This window comes from Aythya ferina (assembly GCF_964211825.1).
Source record: "Aythya ferina genome assembly, chromosome: 2".
Lineage (NCBI taxonomy): Eukaryota > Metazoa > Chordata > Aves > Anseriformes > Anatidae > Aythya > Aythya ferina.
In genome coordinates, this window is record NC_140297.1 from 80,808,942 (window position 1) to 80,824,702 (window position 15,761).

At 44.9% G+C, this 15,761-nt stretch overlaps 2 protein-coding genes across 6 annotated transcripts in view; one reads left to right on the forward strand and one right to left on the reverse strand.

Annotated features, from left to right (window-relative positions):
- Positions 1 to 6,904, reverse strand: part of PIGN (phosphatidylinositol glycan anchor biosynthesis class N) — a 103,824-nt gene extending 96,920 nt beyond the window's left edge. The window contains exon 1 of one of the 2 annotated variants that reach the window (XM_084510814.1): positions 6,839 to 6,904. The gene's annotated coding sequence lies outside the window, so the exon portion shown is untranslated. Of the gene's footprint in view, positions 1 to 5,903; positions 5,969 to 6,838 lie in introns of those variants that run through there. The other variant, XM_084510816.1, reaches the window with a different exon arrangement.
- Positions 6,905 to 7,090: 186 nt separating this feature from the next.
- RELCH (RAB11 binding and LisH domain, coiled-coil and HEAT repeat containing) overlaps positions 7,091 to 15,761 on the forward strand; it is a 73,493-nt gene continuing 64,822 nt past the window's right edge. For all 4 annotated transcript variants that reach the window (XR_014690247.1, XM_084511147.1, XM_084511151.1 and 1 more), the window contains exon 1: positions 7,091 to 7,624. Coding sequence is in view for 3 of the 4 variants with exons in the window: in XM_084511147.1 (XP_084367273.1) it covers positions 7,117 to 7,624 (508 nt within the window). In the remaining variant the exon portion in view is untranslated. The remainder of the gene's footprint in view (positions 7,625 to 15,761) is intronic.

A 15,761-nucleotide genomic window follows, 5' to 3' on the forward strand; every position in this document is an offset into this window, starting at 1 on the left:
CAGATAAGGCAAAGAAACCCATACTTGCGCTGCAATATAACATAGTCCTTTCTGAGAAATGTAACTTTTCCCTTCCCTTTTTTTTTTTTTTTCCCTAAATATGCAATAAAACAAGCACAAAACACTACATGGAGTATGCCTCCCTGGCAGGAATATTTTTTAAGGATAATAAAGTGTCAGGAGAGGGAGCTGAAGTCACATTAATCAATTCCGGTAGAGGGACCATGCCTCACTAAATACTGCCAAGCCTGTTGGTTAAGATGAAGAAAATCCATTGGAAAGGCTTTTTCAATAAGCACCGACGGCCTTGGTAAGTATCTTTTATGGAAAGAAGAAATAGACGGGAATGTCTGCTCTGTTTCTGGCCGACGAACACATTTTTCAGCTAAACGGCGCTGTGTATTATGTAATTTAAGCTGTCAAATTGGTGACTGCACAATTTGTCCATACATAAAACATGATCCTTGCGCTTAGGGCAGGGGAGCGACATGGGAGCTCTGCTGCGTGACAGGATTTTTCGTGGTGTGGCAATTATACTCCATCCACGATAGCACCAGCAGCCCTTACCCTACTCTTTTACTAATCCGGATTTTTTTATTTTTTTTTTAAAGAGTTAAACTTGTCAAATAACAAAATCAAGCGATTCCTGCTGTCAAGGCACACACCTACTGACTGCACAAATTTATACAGCAGACTTAGCAGCCAGCCTTGGAGTAAGCCTACTGGCATCTTTATGCAACACTTAAACTTTGGAAACCCAAAAACCTCATCGTGACTTCACACATACGATGAATGTAGGTGAGGTAACGATCACGTCCCTCTTCCTCCTTTCCCAAACTTCATTTTCTTTCCCTACTGAGGCATAATATGCTCCGCCAGACAATAAAACTGTAATGAGAGTATTTTTACTTGCTTTTGCACTGAAGTGGCTTTCGTAATTCAAACCATCTGTTTATAATTATTTTATGCTCAACATCTTCACCGAGCATCTTATGGACTATAATAACAAACGACATCTGCTTTAAATTGTAAATGTGGTTCAGTAAAGCACATCCAAACCTGAGGCAGGGAGCCCAAGGAATACTGAATTTTCTTTTTAACATCTCTTGATAATCAAGATCGCGTTGTCCGCCTAGTAAAGTCTCTTTTGCAAAACCCCTCCAAGGAGAAACCTGACTGTGGCCTACGAGGCAGAATGACTTGAACTTCCCCGCAACGCCGTCACTCCAGTGCCAGCCTAACAAATTCAATCTGAATTACCCTGTGAGCACGGGAACAGCATCCACAAGTCTCCCAGGTACAAAGACATACCCAGGAACAGCACCGACAAGACGACAGCATGGAGAAGGAACAAGGGTGGTTTCCTCATGCTTTGAGGCGTGAAAGAGAACAAGAGCATCATCCTCTGCCAACGCCAGTCAGCCAGGTACAGAGAAAGGGAGGGGGAGAAATGCAGAGGTACTTTTGCTCGCCATGCAGGATGTTATAAAAGTACTCAGAAAAAGCAAAACTCAAACCCAACTGCTGTGTCTTTTCTTTGCTGTGAATCAGCCATTTCATCAGCAACAGCACTTTGGGAGCCTGTCTGTTTTCAGGCAGCATTCACGATTCTGTTCGGGTATTTCTTGATTTATTATTTATGTATTTCTTCATACCGCCATACTCTATAAGCAAGATTTCTTCGAGCACCCCTGTTCTACAGCTTAACATCATATTTCATGGACACGCCATTCATATACTCATCATTTCATAAACATAGACTGTTTAGTTGTTTATCCTGCCAAAAGTGCCTTGCATTACACTGTGTAACCTCTGTTTTTTTTTAAACATTTAGACAAAGAAAACAGTGCTTAAAGTATGCTCTACAGAAGCGAGTACAAGATTGAAAAGAGCTGAAACAGAAGAGTTTGGTCTGAAGTCACATTTTCTCATCAGTATCAACCGCTACCAAAACCCAACAAACATGGTAAGAAGCCATTTGTCAGCTACTTCCTGCACACAGGCTGTCCAATGTCAATTTTTCCTTCAGGCTGAAGGGAAAAAGGACTGCAAGACAACCTTCTGAGCACAGAGTAACACTTTCCATAATAAAGGAACACGTAAGTCAAATAATCGTTTCACAGGTTCCCACTCTTTCAAAAAAAAGTGTTTTAGAAAGGACTCACGAGCTTGTGAGATAAAAGTACTACTTCAACCAAGTCTGCTAGCCAGTAGAATGCATTTGATCGTAAGGTATAATTAATGGGCTAGCATAATTGCTATTGTACAACTCTTAACCTACAGAACCTGCACCCACAGCACGCCCCATAGAGCGATCCCTGCCTACCGCCCCGCTCCCTCACCCCAAACTTGCCTGTTTGGCAGCTCCCGAAGGGAATTTCCCTTCCTGTTGCCTTTCTGTTGTCTTTCTCAGGGCTATGCAAGCATTAAGAAGGATCTTGGCTCTGCTCCAACCATACATGGGCACCGTTGCGGACCAAGACCCTAGCAGGATCCATCGTAGAAGCAGGCTTTCAGTATGTACAGGTTCATCATAAAGAAACTAGCACAAGGGGGGCAAATGTGCCCCAACTTCTTCAATCACCAAATGAAATGATTCAAGAAGCTGAAATAACTAGTTGCAAGGCCCAGAAAAACAAGAGCAGACACTTACTGTTATTGCAGACATCAAATATAGTCTCATGTTAGAAAGACACAGACGAGTTCTACCTACATTAGGTGCCTGTTCTCAGGGAAGAAACAACCAGCTAGTTTTAAGGTGACAGAAAAGGTCTATTATTCACATCTGTGTAGCACTTACTTACCTGTACCCAACCATCTGTAGGAACTGCCTTGTAATTAAAAACATCTGTTTCCCAAAATAATTAAAACCAGCAAGGGAAATATTTCATCGGGTGTTGCTACACGAATACCTAACTGCTACTGCCATGTCAGAAGAACAAGAGGTCCTCACAGCCACAAATACCACAAGAAAAGCCAAGCTAGGACAGCTGCAGAGAGTTGTCCTGTCCTCTGCTCCCATCCACGTATTCCCATGCCAAGCCCTCCCTTGGACTGGCACAGCTGCCTGGAAAACTGCATAGTGAGACAGACTGAAAATAACCTAAAGAAAAAAAAAAAAAAAGGAAGGAAACTGAAATAACTTTGCTCCAGTGCAGTTCCCCATTCTAATTCATAAAATAGACCTCCATTGGTGCCAGATGGACAGGCCTGCATCACCTCCCAACTGTGCTAACCGAGCACATTCGAAGCACATCCTCAGATTCTTACTTTGTTTTCCAACTTATATTAAATTTGTTAACACCACCATTGCCTTCATTGCATGACCTTCTCCACAAGCCAGCTTAAATATCTTCAATCACATTTTCCTCCAATTCTCGACTGAACAACAGCAGGCAGAATAAGGAAAACAGAGTTAAGTGTAGAAACCATTTTGCAAGTTGGTGGAGCGTGCTTCTGCAGTGACAGGAATAAATAAGACCTTCTCAATTTCAAGCCTCGTTTTCACCTCCAGAAAGCTTCAATAACAGACTCGTTAATAAATTCAGGCAGCGTAGCCTCTCACGTGAGTTTAGTTCTTTAAAACCTCCAAATGACTTTACAAAGGCCACTTTTATACTTGATTTCTACTGCTTCCTTTCCCACCTAGACTGTCCTTCAATATGGTACAGAATGCCATCTTTAACAGCCATCTGTAACCTCCACAACTTTCTTTCTGTACAGCCTACATTGGCAGACAATATACCCATCTTCCACAGGTCTCCAAATTTGAGTGCCTGAAGACCAACAACTCAATTCTCCAGTTTGTGGATGTATAAAAGGTCATATCTCTTATCCCCAAGTTGTGACTTCATTCAATAGCATTTCTCTCTCTTTGTTCTCACAAAAACATGAAACACGTCATGAAATCTGAACTTGGTTTCCCAAATTTCTAACATTCTTCTTGGGCTGTAAATGCTTTATTCAACATGCTTCTGACAGCAGGCTCCCAAGCATCCATTGTTCACAGAAATGCTTCAAAACAACAAATCTAGAGAAAAGAAAAAGTGATTGAACTTTTCTCCTCCCAAAGGAAGAAATTATTTCTAACCTCATAGAATCATAAAGGTTGAAAAAGACCTCCAAGATCATCTGGTGCAACCAACACCCTACTACCAATGTCACCCACTACACCATGTCCCTAAGCACCACGTCCAACCTTTCCTTGAACACCCCCAGGGACAGTGACCCCACCACCCCCTGGGCAACCCATCCCAGTGCCTGACTGCTCTTTCTGAGAAGAAATGTCTCCTAATTTATAACCTAAACCTCCCCTGGCGCAACTTGAGCCCATTCCTTCTAGTCCTCTCACTAGTTATCTGCAAGAAGAGGCTGACCCGCAGCTCCCCACACCTCCTTTCAGGTATCTGTAGAGAGCAATAAGGTCTCCCCTGAGCCTCCTCTTCTTCAGACTGAACACCCCCAGTTCCCTCAGCCGCTCCTCACAGGACTTGTGCTCCAGGCCCTTCACCAGCTTCGTAGCCCTTCTCTGGACATGCTCCAGGGCCTTAGTGTCTTTCTTGTAGTGAGGGGCCCAAAACTGAACACAGTACTCGAGGTGCGGCCTCACCAGAGCCGAGTACAGGGGGACGATCACCTCCCTGCTCCTGGTGGCTATACTATTCCTGATACAAGCCAGGATGCCATTGGCCTTCCTGGCCACACTGCTGGCTCACGTTCAGGCGAGCATCAACCAGCACCCCCAAATCCTTTTCCTCTGCACAGCTTTCCAGCCACTCTGCCCCAAGACTGCAGTGTTTCACGGGGTTGTTGTGATCAAAGTACAGGACCCAGCACTTAATCATGTTGAACCTCACCCCACTCGCCTCTGCCCATTGACCCAGCTTGTCCAGGTCCCTCTGCAGGGCCTTCCTACCCTCCAGCAGATCGACACTTTCCCACAACTTGGTGTCATCTGCAAACTTACATGTTCGCCTCTTGCTTTGTGGGACATTATCACATTTTTATGAAGGCTGAAAATATTTCCAAGAGTCCCTTCTCACTTTCATCCTATTTTTACTTCAGATACATTATATAGTCAGTTTCTGTGGGTAAAGCTATACCTATATTTAACATACAAAAAAAATATATTTATAAAATAGCCTATATTAGATCAGGATTCAACAACCCTACAAAAATCAACAAAAGAAGAGCAAAGATTGATGTGTTTCTACTCATTTTCTGCCTCAAAAAGTGCACATTTTAAAGTTCATGAAAAAATATGCATACATTGAAAAACTGGGTTTTGTTTCATACAAAACCAAGTAATAATGATAATAATATTTTGGATACCCAGCTTGACAGACCTATATTTGGAAACCTCATCTTCTGAGACATGTTAAGGTAAGCTATTCTTCAGACAAACAACTTGCACTCTTTAAAGACAGAATAAAATTTTAATTCCAGTAAGAAACAAAGCACACCTTTTGGAGGCAGAAAAATAAATGAATTTGTAGATGTCTCCATCAAGCAAATCTATTTAATGCCTTGTTTCCAGAGCTTCAGCATCTTTTTCTGCCTCACACATCCTCCATGGTGAGGTTTTCTTCTCAAGTCCCTTAAATTAGACTCTTAGAATACCTATTTGTATACTGCAATAAACTATTTTTAAGCATATTGTTATCGCACAAGGCAGTTTAAAAACACTTTTCTTCCTGTGTTCTTCAGCTCTGGAATATGTACTTCAGCTGTGTTAACCTTACCCTAGGGGACATCAGTGTATATATTGCAATTAATTTCGTAAGCCCAAACAAACCTCGTAGGAAGTACTGAAACAGAAGAATATTTTTTGCATTATTTTAGGGGAGAAGAGAAAAATTTAGTCCTTGTTGTAAAACTACACAGAAGCCAGCAGCAACGCGTACCTTAAAAGCAAGGGAGACTTGTTTAAACCATCTTTAAACTTCGAATCACTTGTAAACATCACAGATCACCACTAGAGGCTGCTACAGGACATCAGTAAGGGAAAAAAAGAGAAAAAAGACCACAAGCAGATGAACTTTTATTAAGTTCACACTGAGCATCCTTTAACGCTCCAGAAAGGAAAGTGACAAGATTTCCTTAACGAAATCTACCACAAAGCACCAGAGAAAACGCTTTTCTTATTTTTTTTCTTATTTTTAGTGCATTTTAGTATATTATTTTTAGTTTATGTAGTGTATTTTAGTGTATTTTGCCACTTCATTTTATGCTACAACCCGTTCACACTCCCCTACCGTTCACACTCCCCTACTTTTTTCCTATAGACAATATGAAATCAATATATTATGGGAGAAAAAAAAGTTTATTAAAGGACAGGTTGATTGCATTTTAAGGAAAATTTATGTAAACTAAATACAGGAGTACCACTCTTATAGCATAGCATTATAACACGAATTAACCAGTTTGCAGTTACAGTAAAGAGTACTGCTGCATCTAGTGAGGCCCTGTAAAACAAGATTAGATGTAGCCTTGATAGAGTTTCGATTAATTTGCAGGACGGTCACTTCCACACACCCAGAAACGCGTCTTTTTGCCTCCCTGAGATTTGTCCACACTTTTATTAAAGATTTCAACCCCAGCTTTGCTTCCAGCTGCCAGCATGGAGAGGAGAAGGCTCTGGGAGACTTTATAGCAGCCCTCCAGCACCTAAGGGGTGCCCAGGAAAGCAGGGGAGGGCCCTACAAGCCGTGAGGCTCCGAATTCCCCCCATGAGCGCGCCCAGAGCCCGGCAGGACCCCCTCCCTCCCCCACCCCCCGCCCGCCCCATCTCCCCCAGCCCCGCTCCCGCCGCGCGCACTGCGCAGGCGCCAACACTCACTCGCCTCCCGCCGCGCGCCCGGCCACGGTCCCCTTCCGCTTCCGCGGCCCCCCTCAAGCCACGCCCATCTTCAGCAAAGCCACGCCCATCTCCGTCAAGCCACGCCCTCCCCCACCAAGCCCCGCCCCCTCCCTCCCAGGCAGCGGGGCCGGTCGCGTTGTCCGGGCGGCTCTCGCGAGAGCGGCGAGCCGGAAGAGGCCGCGGGGCGGGCTGCGGAGCGCAGTGGGCGGCGGGCGGGCGGAGGTGCGGGAGGGCCTCGCCTCGCGTCGCGCCGCAAGATGGCGGCGGGCGGCGGCAGCGGCGGTGTGAACCCCTTCCTCAGCGACTCGGAGGAGGACGAGCCCGGCGGCGGGCGGCACGGCGGCAGCAGCAGCAGCACGGAGCCGGCCGAGCCGCGGCGGGAGGAGCCGGGCAGCCCCGAGGAGCCGCCGGGCCCGCGGGCGGCGGGGGCGCCGGGCGATGGCGGCGGGGCCGGGCCTGGGGTTGGTGCCGGGGCCGGGTCCGGTTCTGGGTCCGGTTCCGGGCCCGGCTCGGCGGTGGAGCCGCCGCGGGTGTCGATGGACGCGATGGCGGCGCAGCTGCTGCGGGACCAGTTCCTGCTGACGGCGCTGGAGCTGCACACCGAGCTGCTGGAGAGCGGCCGCGAGCTGCCCCGCCTGCGGGATTTCTTCTCCAACCCCGGCAACTTCGAGAGGCAGAGCGGCACGCCGCCCGGCGCCTCGGGGGGGCTGCCCGGCAGCCTGCTGGGGGCGGCCGGCGGCAGGGAGCCCGGCCCCGGGCAGCTCAGTAAGTGCCGGGGGGACGGGGAGGGTGCTGAGGCTCCCCTGGGCATCGCCTGCCCTCCTGGGCACCCCCGCTCAAAGAGGAGTGAGGGTGCGGAGTGGTGAAGGGGCTGCCAGAGCCGCCACCCATTCATTTGGAGCCTCGCGGGGTGGCTGAGGTTGGAAGGGATCCCCAGGGATCAGCTGGTCCCGCAGGGTGACGCAGAGCAGGCTGCGCAGGGGCACCCAGCAGCTGTCAAAATGTGGCTGTCAGTGCAGGGCTCAGGTCTGCAGGACGGGCCTCAGTTATATGGGTGCCACCCCATCGCACACAACTAACACAGTGTTTCCAATAACCCGTGCTGCCAGGCTTTCCAGGCGCTTGTACTCTTGGGCTATCCATTTTGGGGATCACCACTTGGTGGGGGGAAATATACTGGGCTAGCGTGCCTACTGGAAGCAGTGAAGATGTTTCGGAAGTTGTGGCATAGCTGGCCTGAGAAGCTTTTAGGTTTTAATAGTAGAGCGGGTGGTTTAGAATAGAATTACTTGTGTGATATAACAGTATTACTGTTGAGAACAGCAGAGGTTTAAAAGCCTGGCAGCTAATGGAAGTGGCACTGAGAGAGAGAGGAGTTGCCCTGACACCTGACTTGAGCTCCTGGACAGCATTGAAATGAAAGGTGTTTTTTTTCAGCAGACTGTTGAAAGGTTTATCTATATGCGTATTCTAAGATACCTAGTGGCCTCCTGCATGTATTCCTGTACTTGGGTTGACTTTAAAAAATGTCCAGTGTTGCAAAGACACACAGTTAGACTTAAAAATTGGAAAGAACTGGTGGTATCGAGATGGCCTGGATAACAGGAGGCATCTAGGCTGTCAGCTTTTATCGTTTTTTCAATGTATTTTAAAAACTGGATGGAATTTTTCTTTAATTCCTACCATGTTGTTTATATGCCGCTTGTCTTGCTTACAAATGCTTAGAATTTCATAACTTGGCTTTGTCCTACCGAGAGCTTCAGTGTTGTTGCTTTCATGATAAGATTGGTGAACCCTCATGCTTCAAGGCTACGGGCCAACAAAAATCTCTGTTTCCTTAAAAGCAGCTTTCTTGGGGTTTCCAATCAATTCATCCAATTGATTAAACATTCTCCTCTTTTTTTAACGTGTTGTTTCCAGTTGTTGATGATGTACATTCTCCAGTGGGATTAGGAGAACAGCAGCCTGTGTGACTGCTGTTACACACCCCAAAAAATGGGGAGTTCTAGAGCAATGTACATTGATGAGAGAACATCTTTCTGATCATTGTGCTGACCTGCTGAATGCATGGCAGCAGGATGACACAACTATTAAACAAGGGGGGAAGGAGGTGAGGAGAGGAGGGGGACGTATTTCTGGAGCAGTGTAACAATACTGAGGCATGGCAAAAGTAAATATGGTAAACCTTATGTTAAAGGTTACATAGAAGTGTCTTGAAATCCAGTATCTATAACAGAAGTTGTGTGCTTTTTTTGTCTCAAAAGCATTTCAAAAGGCAATTAACATTGAGTGACGTTGATAGGTGTCAGATCCAGAACAATGAGAAAAATGTATTTTTGCACAGCTCAAGTAGATTTTCGAACTTTTTTTTTCTCATCAGATTTCTTGAGATGTGGAGGTCTAGTGCAGAGCTAGTGATTTGTGTCAGTGCTGCTCAGCCTGAGGCTGGTTAATGTTAACGAGAACTGATAAGGACTCATGCCTCTGAATTTAAGCCAATATCCAAGTGTTAAAATTGATGGCAGAAGATTGATGGGCTGAAAATTGTAAGGTCCTCGCAAGAATTCCTTTCATTTTCTTCTTCAGCAGCTGGTATTGTATTTGGCCAGATAAATAACCCACAGGTCTGATCCAGCAGTGAGTGAGTGTTTCCCTAAGCTAGCTGTGAAGCCAGAATGAGTTTGAGCATAAAACTGTAGTTTTCTTTACAGATACTATTGATGTAGAAGGTAGTGGGATTTGGTATGATTGACATCTCAAGGTCACTTGAATTTTGTGCCTCAGTGGGGGGAAAAAAAAAAAACACAAAACACACGTGTTCAGAATGACAAAAAAGTTGTGCTGATACCTAAAATCAGAATTCTTTCTCAGCACAGGCCCTGCACCTGCTGTCCCCTGCTCCCAAGTTAGATGACTCTGGTTGTGTGGTGAGGCTTTCCCTAGGCTGGGTGGCTGTAGGAAAGGTGACTGGCGCTGAATGTGAAGCATGTCTGGAATGCTGCCTGAGGATTTCCAGGGAGCAAGGAGCAGCTTTGCACTGTATGTGCATTCATATGCAGAATGGGAGAATTTCACTGCAACTGGTCATCGTCAGGTCTTGGTGTTTCAGGCAAGCTAAAATACAAGTCCACGCTGGCATTTCTTTCCTTTACTTTTCTCTATATGAATTTCTACAAAGAGGTTTTAGTGAAGTATCCTAGCAGCTAAAGAACTAGCATCATGTGGTCAACTAGTGACTTAGAGGCTGTTTTGTCTCTGAACCATGCTTCAGAGGGAGTACTTGGTTACAAAGCAGTTGATAGTCAGCTGACTAGGTTCTCCTGTATTTTTGGAAGAAACACCCCTCCGTTTTGCGGCAGCAATGTGTCACAGCTGCAAGCAGAGATAAAGCCACACTGTAATGAAAAACAGGGAAAGGTTTATTGCGTCCAACACTTTTCTTTGTGTAATTTAAAAAAAATAATTGACATTGTGAAGGAGTCAGCACTGCTCCTTCAGTCACACAGCACTTCTGTGCAGTCGTCCTTCATATCCTGCATCTCTGCTTAGGTCTTCCCAAACTCCCAGGTTTGCTTCTTCCATTGGATTCAATAGCAGCGGTGACCAATCTGCTAGACCATTTTGATACCACTCTTCTAATGCTAGTCATATGAGCAGTGTAGTTTGGAAGTCCCTGCTTCACACGGTATTCCAGATCTCCTAGGAGGCTTTGGGTAGCAACCTATATTTTAAAAGTAAAATTGTGGTCCCATCACCGTTGTATCATATAAACTGAGACACTTGAAGTTTAGAACCCAGTGGCTCAAATGGCTCATCTTTGTTGCCCAGCCTCAAATGTTGTGCCAGTAAGTCCTTTAAGTTGAGAGCCATAATTCAGGCTTAAGCGTAGCAGGTGAAGAAGTCTCGTATTTCTTATGTGTTTGGTATGATGCTCTGTGAGTATTACGCTTGGTGAATATTGTTTCGTGAAGGGATGCAGCTTACACTGTTAGAACTAGCTCTAGTCTCAAAATCTGCCTTTCATTTCCTTCATAAAGAAGAAATATTTTAAAAATTTGTAATGGCTTTAAAGAAAATCATAAAGGGATTAAACTTGTCTGCTGCATTTATATTTTTTAGGATATGATTTTTTTCTGGATATTTCAAAAGTGGAATTGTTTGTAATTTGCCAGGGGGTTGGTTCCAGTTATATCAAGTTAATCTGTGAGTACAAACATAGAGGGAGTTGACTGCTACTGTGCAGTAAACTGCAGGGTTTCCTTGTGGTTTGGGGTTTGCTTGTGTGTGTGTTTCAGATGTAATAAATATCTCTGCTTTCACTTATAGCCTTTGGAATTCAGCTCGGTCCTACTGGAAGAAGGATGCAGGAAAAGCACATTGATGCTATCACGAGAAAGGGGGGGCTTCATAACAGCTCTGAATCCTGAGCTACAGGCACGGTGATGCTGTGACTCTGTATGTGCCCCTGTCATGATCTGTGTTTTATCAGATTTTTGCTTTAAATTAATATATGTTAGAGAAGACTACATCAAAAGAGCTCCCACAGCTTAAATGACAATCTAAATAGGATTGGAAATTGAGAAGATGATGTAGTATCTGTTGTTCTAATGACTAGGATTCTGCCTTGTGCTGTTTTGCTTCTGTTATCAGCTTGAAACTTGCACTGGTTTCTTTATGAAAGGTGATCTGAGGGCTTGTGGGTGAGACAGTGGGTTTAATATCTGCTTTAGGAAAGGCTCCTCTTGTGAAGGGAAGGATGGAAGGGTGCAGGTGAAGAGGGAGTCAAAACTCCCGTTACAGACAGCTGGGAGATACTGAGTGTTGTCTCTTCAAAAGTACAGAAAAGACCTGTATGTAATGCTGAGGGAAAGAGGAACTGAGTTTTTGATGGCTGCAGCCAGTGAGTGGATTGTTTAATCTTTGGTTGATACCTGCATTGGAGTGCTCTGGGGTGTTTTGGTGGATCTGAAGATGGGTTCGTGCCTGTAATGATGCAGTGACACACAGAAATAACGCGACCAGGCAGCATGAGGTATGTACAGCGGAGATGGGCAAAGCAGGGCAGGCTCACATCCCCCAGGAGCAGGCAGGCAGAGCTCAGGTTATCACTGAGTACCAAGGGTTCCTATGGCACACTATGCTTTACCTTGCAGTAACTTATTTGTGTGCCCTTCGTCTCTTAGGATGCTTGCAGGTGCCCTCTGGGAAATCTTCCTGCACGAGCCCTGGCTTTCTCTTGTGTTCCTGTGCCGGAGCTGCTGCTGGTTTCCCATGCTGGGGGAAGCAGAAGTGACCCTGTGCAGATAGGCGCTGTGGCTAGTGCAGTCATGGGGGAGTTGAGCCGTGCCTTGTATGAAAGTTTGATCAAAATGAGCAGACTGGGTGCTGGAGCAGCACACGTTCCCTTTCACCAGTGCTGCTGGTGGGGAAGGTGGAGCTGGTTGTGTGGAGAGGAGGGGGAGACCAAGGAGAGAGCTTTGTGTTTAAGAGCCAGCAGTTGGCAGCTTCTCAAGCTTCCCTGTGAGTAATTTCAATGCTCTGCAAAGTGCATGGAGTTTCCTGCAGCTTTTCTTCCTCTGAGAATTGTCGGTTTTGTGACAGAAGATGCAGCCTGTTTTGCCCAGAGCACACTTGCTGGAAATTTATACAAGATTCATTGCCTGATAATAAAAGCACTGTCTTGTATTTGCAGGCAAGCCGTGATGAATTAAGTAGTGATACCAATTGTGTTGGGAGCTGACTTGTGTGCAAAGTCCATCCTGGTTAATTTAAAATTGCCAGCAACTGTATTCTATAAACCCAGAATTAATGAAAATACAGAAAAGGGAAGTTTCAGGAAGTTCTCAGACTTTCAAACCAAATTAAGATTTCTAACCAATTCTGAGTTAAATCATTTTTATATTTGGAAGTGTTCAAAGCAGAGCATCAGAAGTATCTTTCCTATCAGTACGCGGAGATATATCTTAAAACCTTATTTTGTTGTGTGTTCTGCATTGCAACTATTCCCATTAAATGTATGACTTGTCATTGTTTTTCTAGTATATTATAAAGATGTAGGCGTGATAAAACTGCATTTGGTTACCTCTTGGGCAAAGGCTGCAAGTTGTAGTTAAGCTTGTAGGCTTTGGATTTTTAGTTACAATACAAACGACTAAGACAGGGTACAAAGTGTATGTTAAGTTTGGTGGACAAGAAGGCTTTTTTTAGAGGTGCTGTTTTTGTTGTTGGTTTTAAATGGACAAAGCTGAAAAAGCCTTTGGGAAATACCGAACTCTTCCCCTCTGTGCACCATAGGGGACGGGCAATTTACTTCCTCCCTTCCTGCAGCACAGCTCTGCATGGTGGTGACGCAACTTGGCTTCTGAATTGAAGGAAACGCTATTACATAAAAACTCACAGGAAAAAAAATCTTATTTATATAACAAGTACTTCTTCATGTTGGTTTGATGTTGGTGGGGCAGGGTAGAAATGAGCAAATACACTCGTTTGACAGGCGACTTGCAAATACCTCCAAGAAGGGAGGGAGGTTCCACAACCTCGCTGGGCAACCTCTGACACTGCTCAGTAAAAAAAAAAAAAAAAGTGTTTCCTGATGTTGAGATGGCACCTCCCGTGTTCCAGTTTGTGCACTTTGCCTCTTGCCCTGTCCCCGGACACCACTCAGTGAAGTCTCTTGTCTTTGCACCCTTCTTCCAGGTGTTGGCACATGTGGATGAGATCCCACCTTAGTCTTTTCTTCTCCAGGCTGAACAGTCCCAGCTCTCTTGGCCTTTCCTCACAGGAGAGATGCTTCAGTCTCTAGTTTCTTGATTATAGTTTTTAAATTTTTTTTAAAATTCTCTATAGAATCAGCTTAGACACACGTTAAAACTTAATTGGAAAATTTACTACTATCCTGAGGTAAGTGTAAAAATCAGGGAAATGTGAATACGCTCGAGGTGAAATAACGTGAAGATGGTGCTTGAGAATTAAGGTGGGTGTCATCTCTGCATGTTAAGTAGTTCCTCATCAAAGTCAGCCACTTAAGGACTGGATTGATGCAAGATAATTTTGGCTGGCATCAGAGAATGTAACTAAAAGCTGGGTTACTGCAGAGAAAGGAAAAATCCTTGTATTGCAAGCTGATTTGTATGCCTTGGGAAAGGCAGAGCTGCAACACAGAGCATATGGAGCTAACTTGATTGTGTTGATGCTGAAGCTGGGATCAGGGGCTGGAAGTCGTGCCCTAGCACCGTGCTTCGCCCTTAGCTCTTCTCTTCTGGGAAGCTCTGGCAGCTGGAGCTTCAATGCGTTCCCCAAGGTAAATTACCCCTGGGGTCTCCATGTTCACTGCAGCAACACTCAGTGGCTCTTAGCAGGGCCAACTGAGGTCTTTCGGGCTCAAATAATGTGGGTGCTGCCTATGTCTGCCCAGTAAGCTGCCCATTGGAGTGCTGTTTGCTGCTGGGAGGGTATCTTAACCCCAGGCAGTGGCTCGTGAGCGTGCTATCTCTGTGCTAGGCTGCAGGATCCATCTTGTGCTTGTGTGGCTTCCGCTCATGCCTTTCCATAGGAGCAAGCATTATAGCTTTCTATTTTAATGTATCTAGCAAATAATCTATTATACAGAACTGGTGACTTATTTTTTTCTGCTGTTCATGGCCAGCAAGCATAGATTAGCTTTCTCCAAGTAGTTTAGGGATTTAACCCTCATATACTTCCCAGAAGTTTTCTTAGCATGAAGTAGGTAAACGTATTGATCATCTGTTTTCACACTGGTTTGGGTTTCCTGTCATGGACTGGCATGATCTGATCATCTTGAACACCTGTTAAAATTCTAGGTGACTTGTAAGTCGATTGCTCTGGTGGCTCCAAGTTAATTTTATTCTAGGAGCTGTACTTAATTTAGTTGCCCTTTAATTTGATGGTGCTCTGAGAACTTCTTCCGAGCATGTAGCAATTTGTAAAATTCATCAAAGAAAGAACATCTGGGCGAGGGTGGAAGAGACGCTCATAGATGGGTGTGTACGATTCAGTGCCTGATGCAATAGATGGCTTAAAGGCTCTGAGTTCCCTATCAGAGTTACCATAGCAGTGTGGAGTGTGTTGATCTGCTGTACATTCACTATGAAGTTTCAAATCAATTTAAAAATTTGACCACTGAGTCTGTTCCTTCCTGATAGGTTTTGTGCTAGATCACGTATCTGCTGCCGTGGATCTAGCTTGCACTGCTGGCTGATGCAGCAGCGGGAAGCTGGGAAGAAGCTGAAACCTCTCAGAGCTTCTAAGTGCAGCAGCCAGTTAAGACTTCTCAAACTGATATTGCTCCACTGTTGTCTTGTCAAACCTGTTAAGGTTTAGAGTAAAGAAATTCACTGAATGAATTAAATTGTTAAATTCATTTATTCCTATGTACTGCACAAGATACCACCCAAAATATCTATTTCAGTTGCTACCCAGTGTGGCTACAAATATAAGCTGCGAATTGATAATTGATTTTCAAAGTGTTAATGATGTCTGATTCTTCAACGTAGAGAGATCTCCATTCAAGCTGTTTGTGTTTTTATCTTGTTCCACATCTGTGAGCGCTACCCCTCTTGCCAGTTGGTTTATTCACATGCACATATTTGCGTTTTGGTACTAATTTGGAGTTTGAACTTCCTCTTTTACCACTTGCACGTGCTTATTCTTTCTCCCACGTGGTGTCCGTGCCCAGTTTCCTCAGTTCCTGCTGTTCCTGCCTGTGATGTTGTGCAAGACAGCTGAAGATGCAAGTAACTCAAGGACATGTTTCTATAGAGCAGTACTCTAGAAGAGAGCAAGCAAGCTGTTGTGTGACTGTAAGGGCTAGTTTAGACTAGGTCTTGAATGTTTAAGGGAGGTGTGATACCTGGTCTGCTGACTTCTTTACCACCAACAGAAC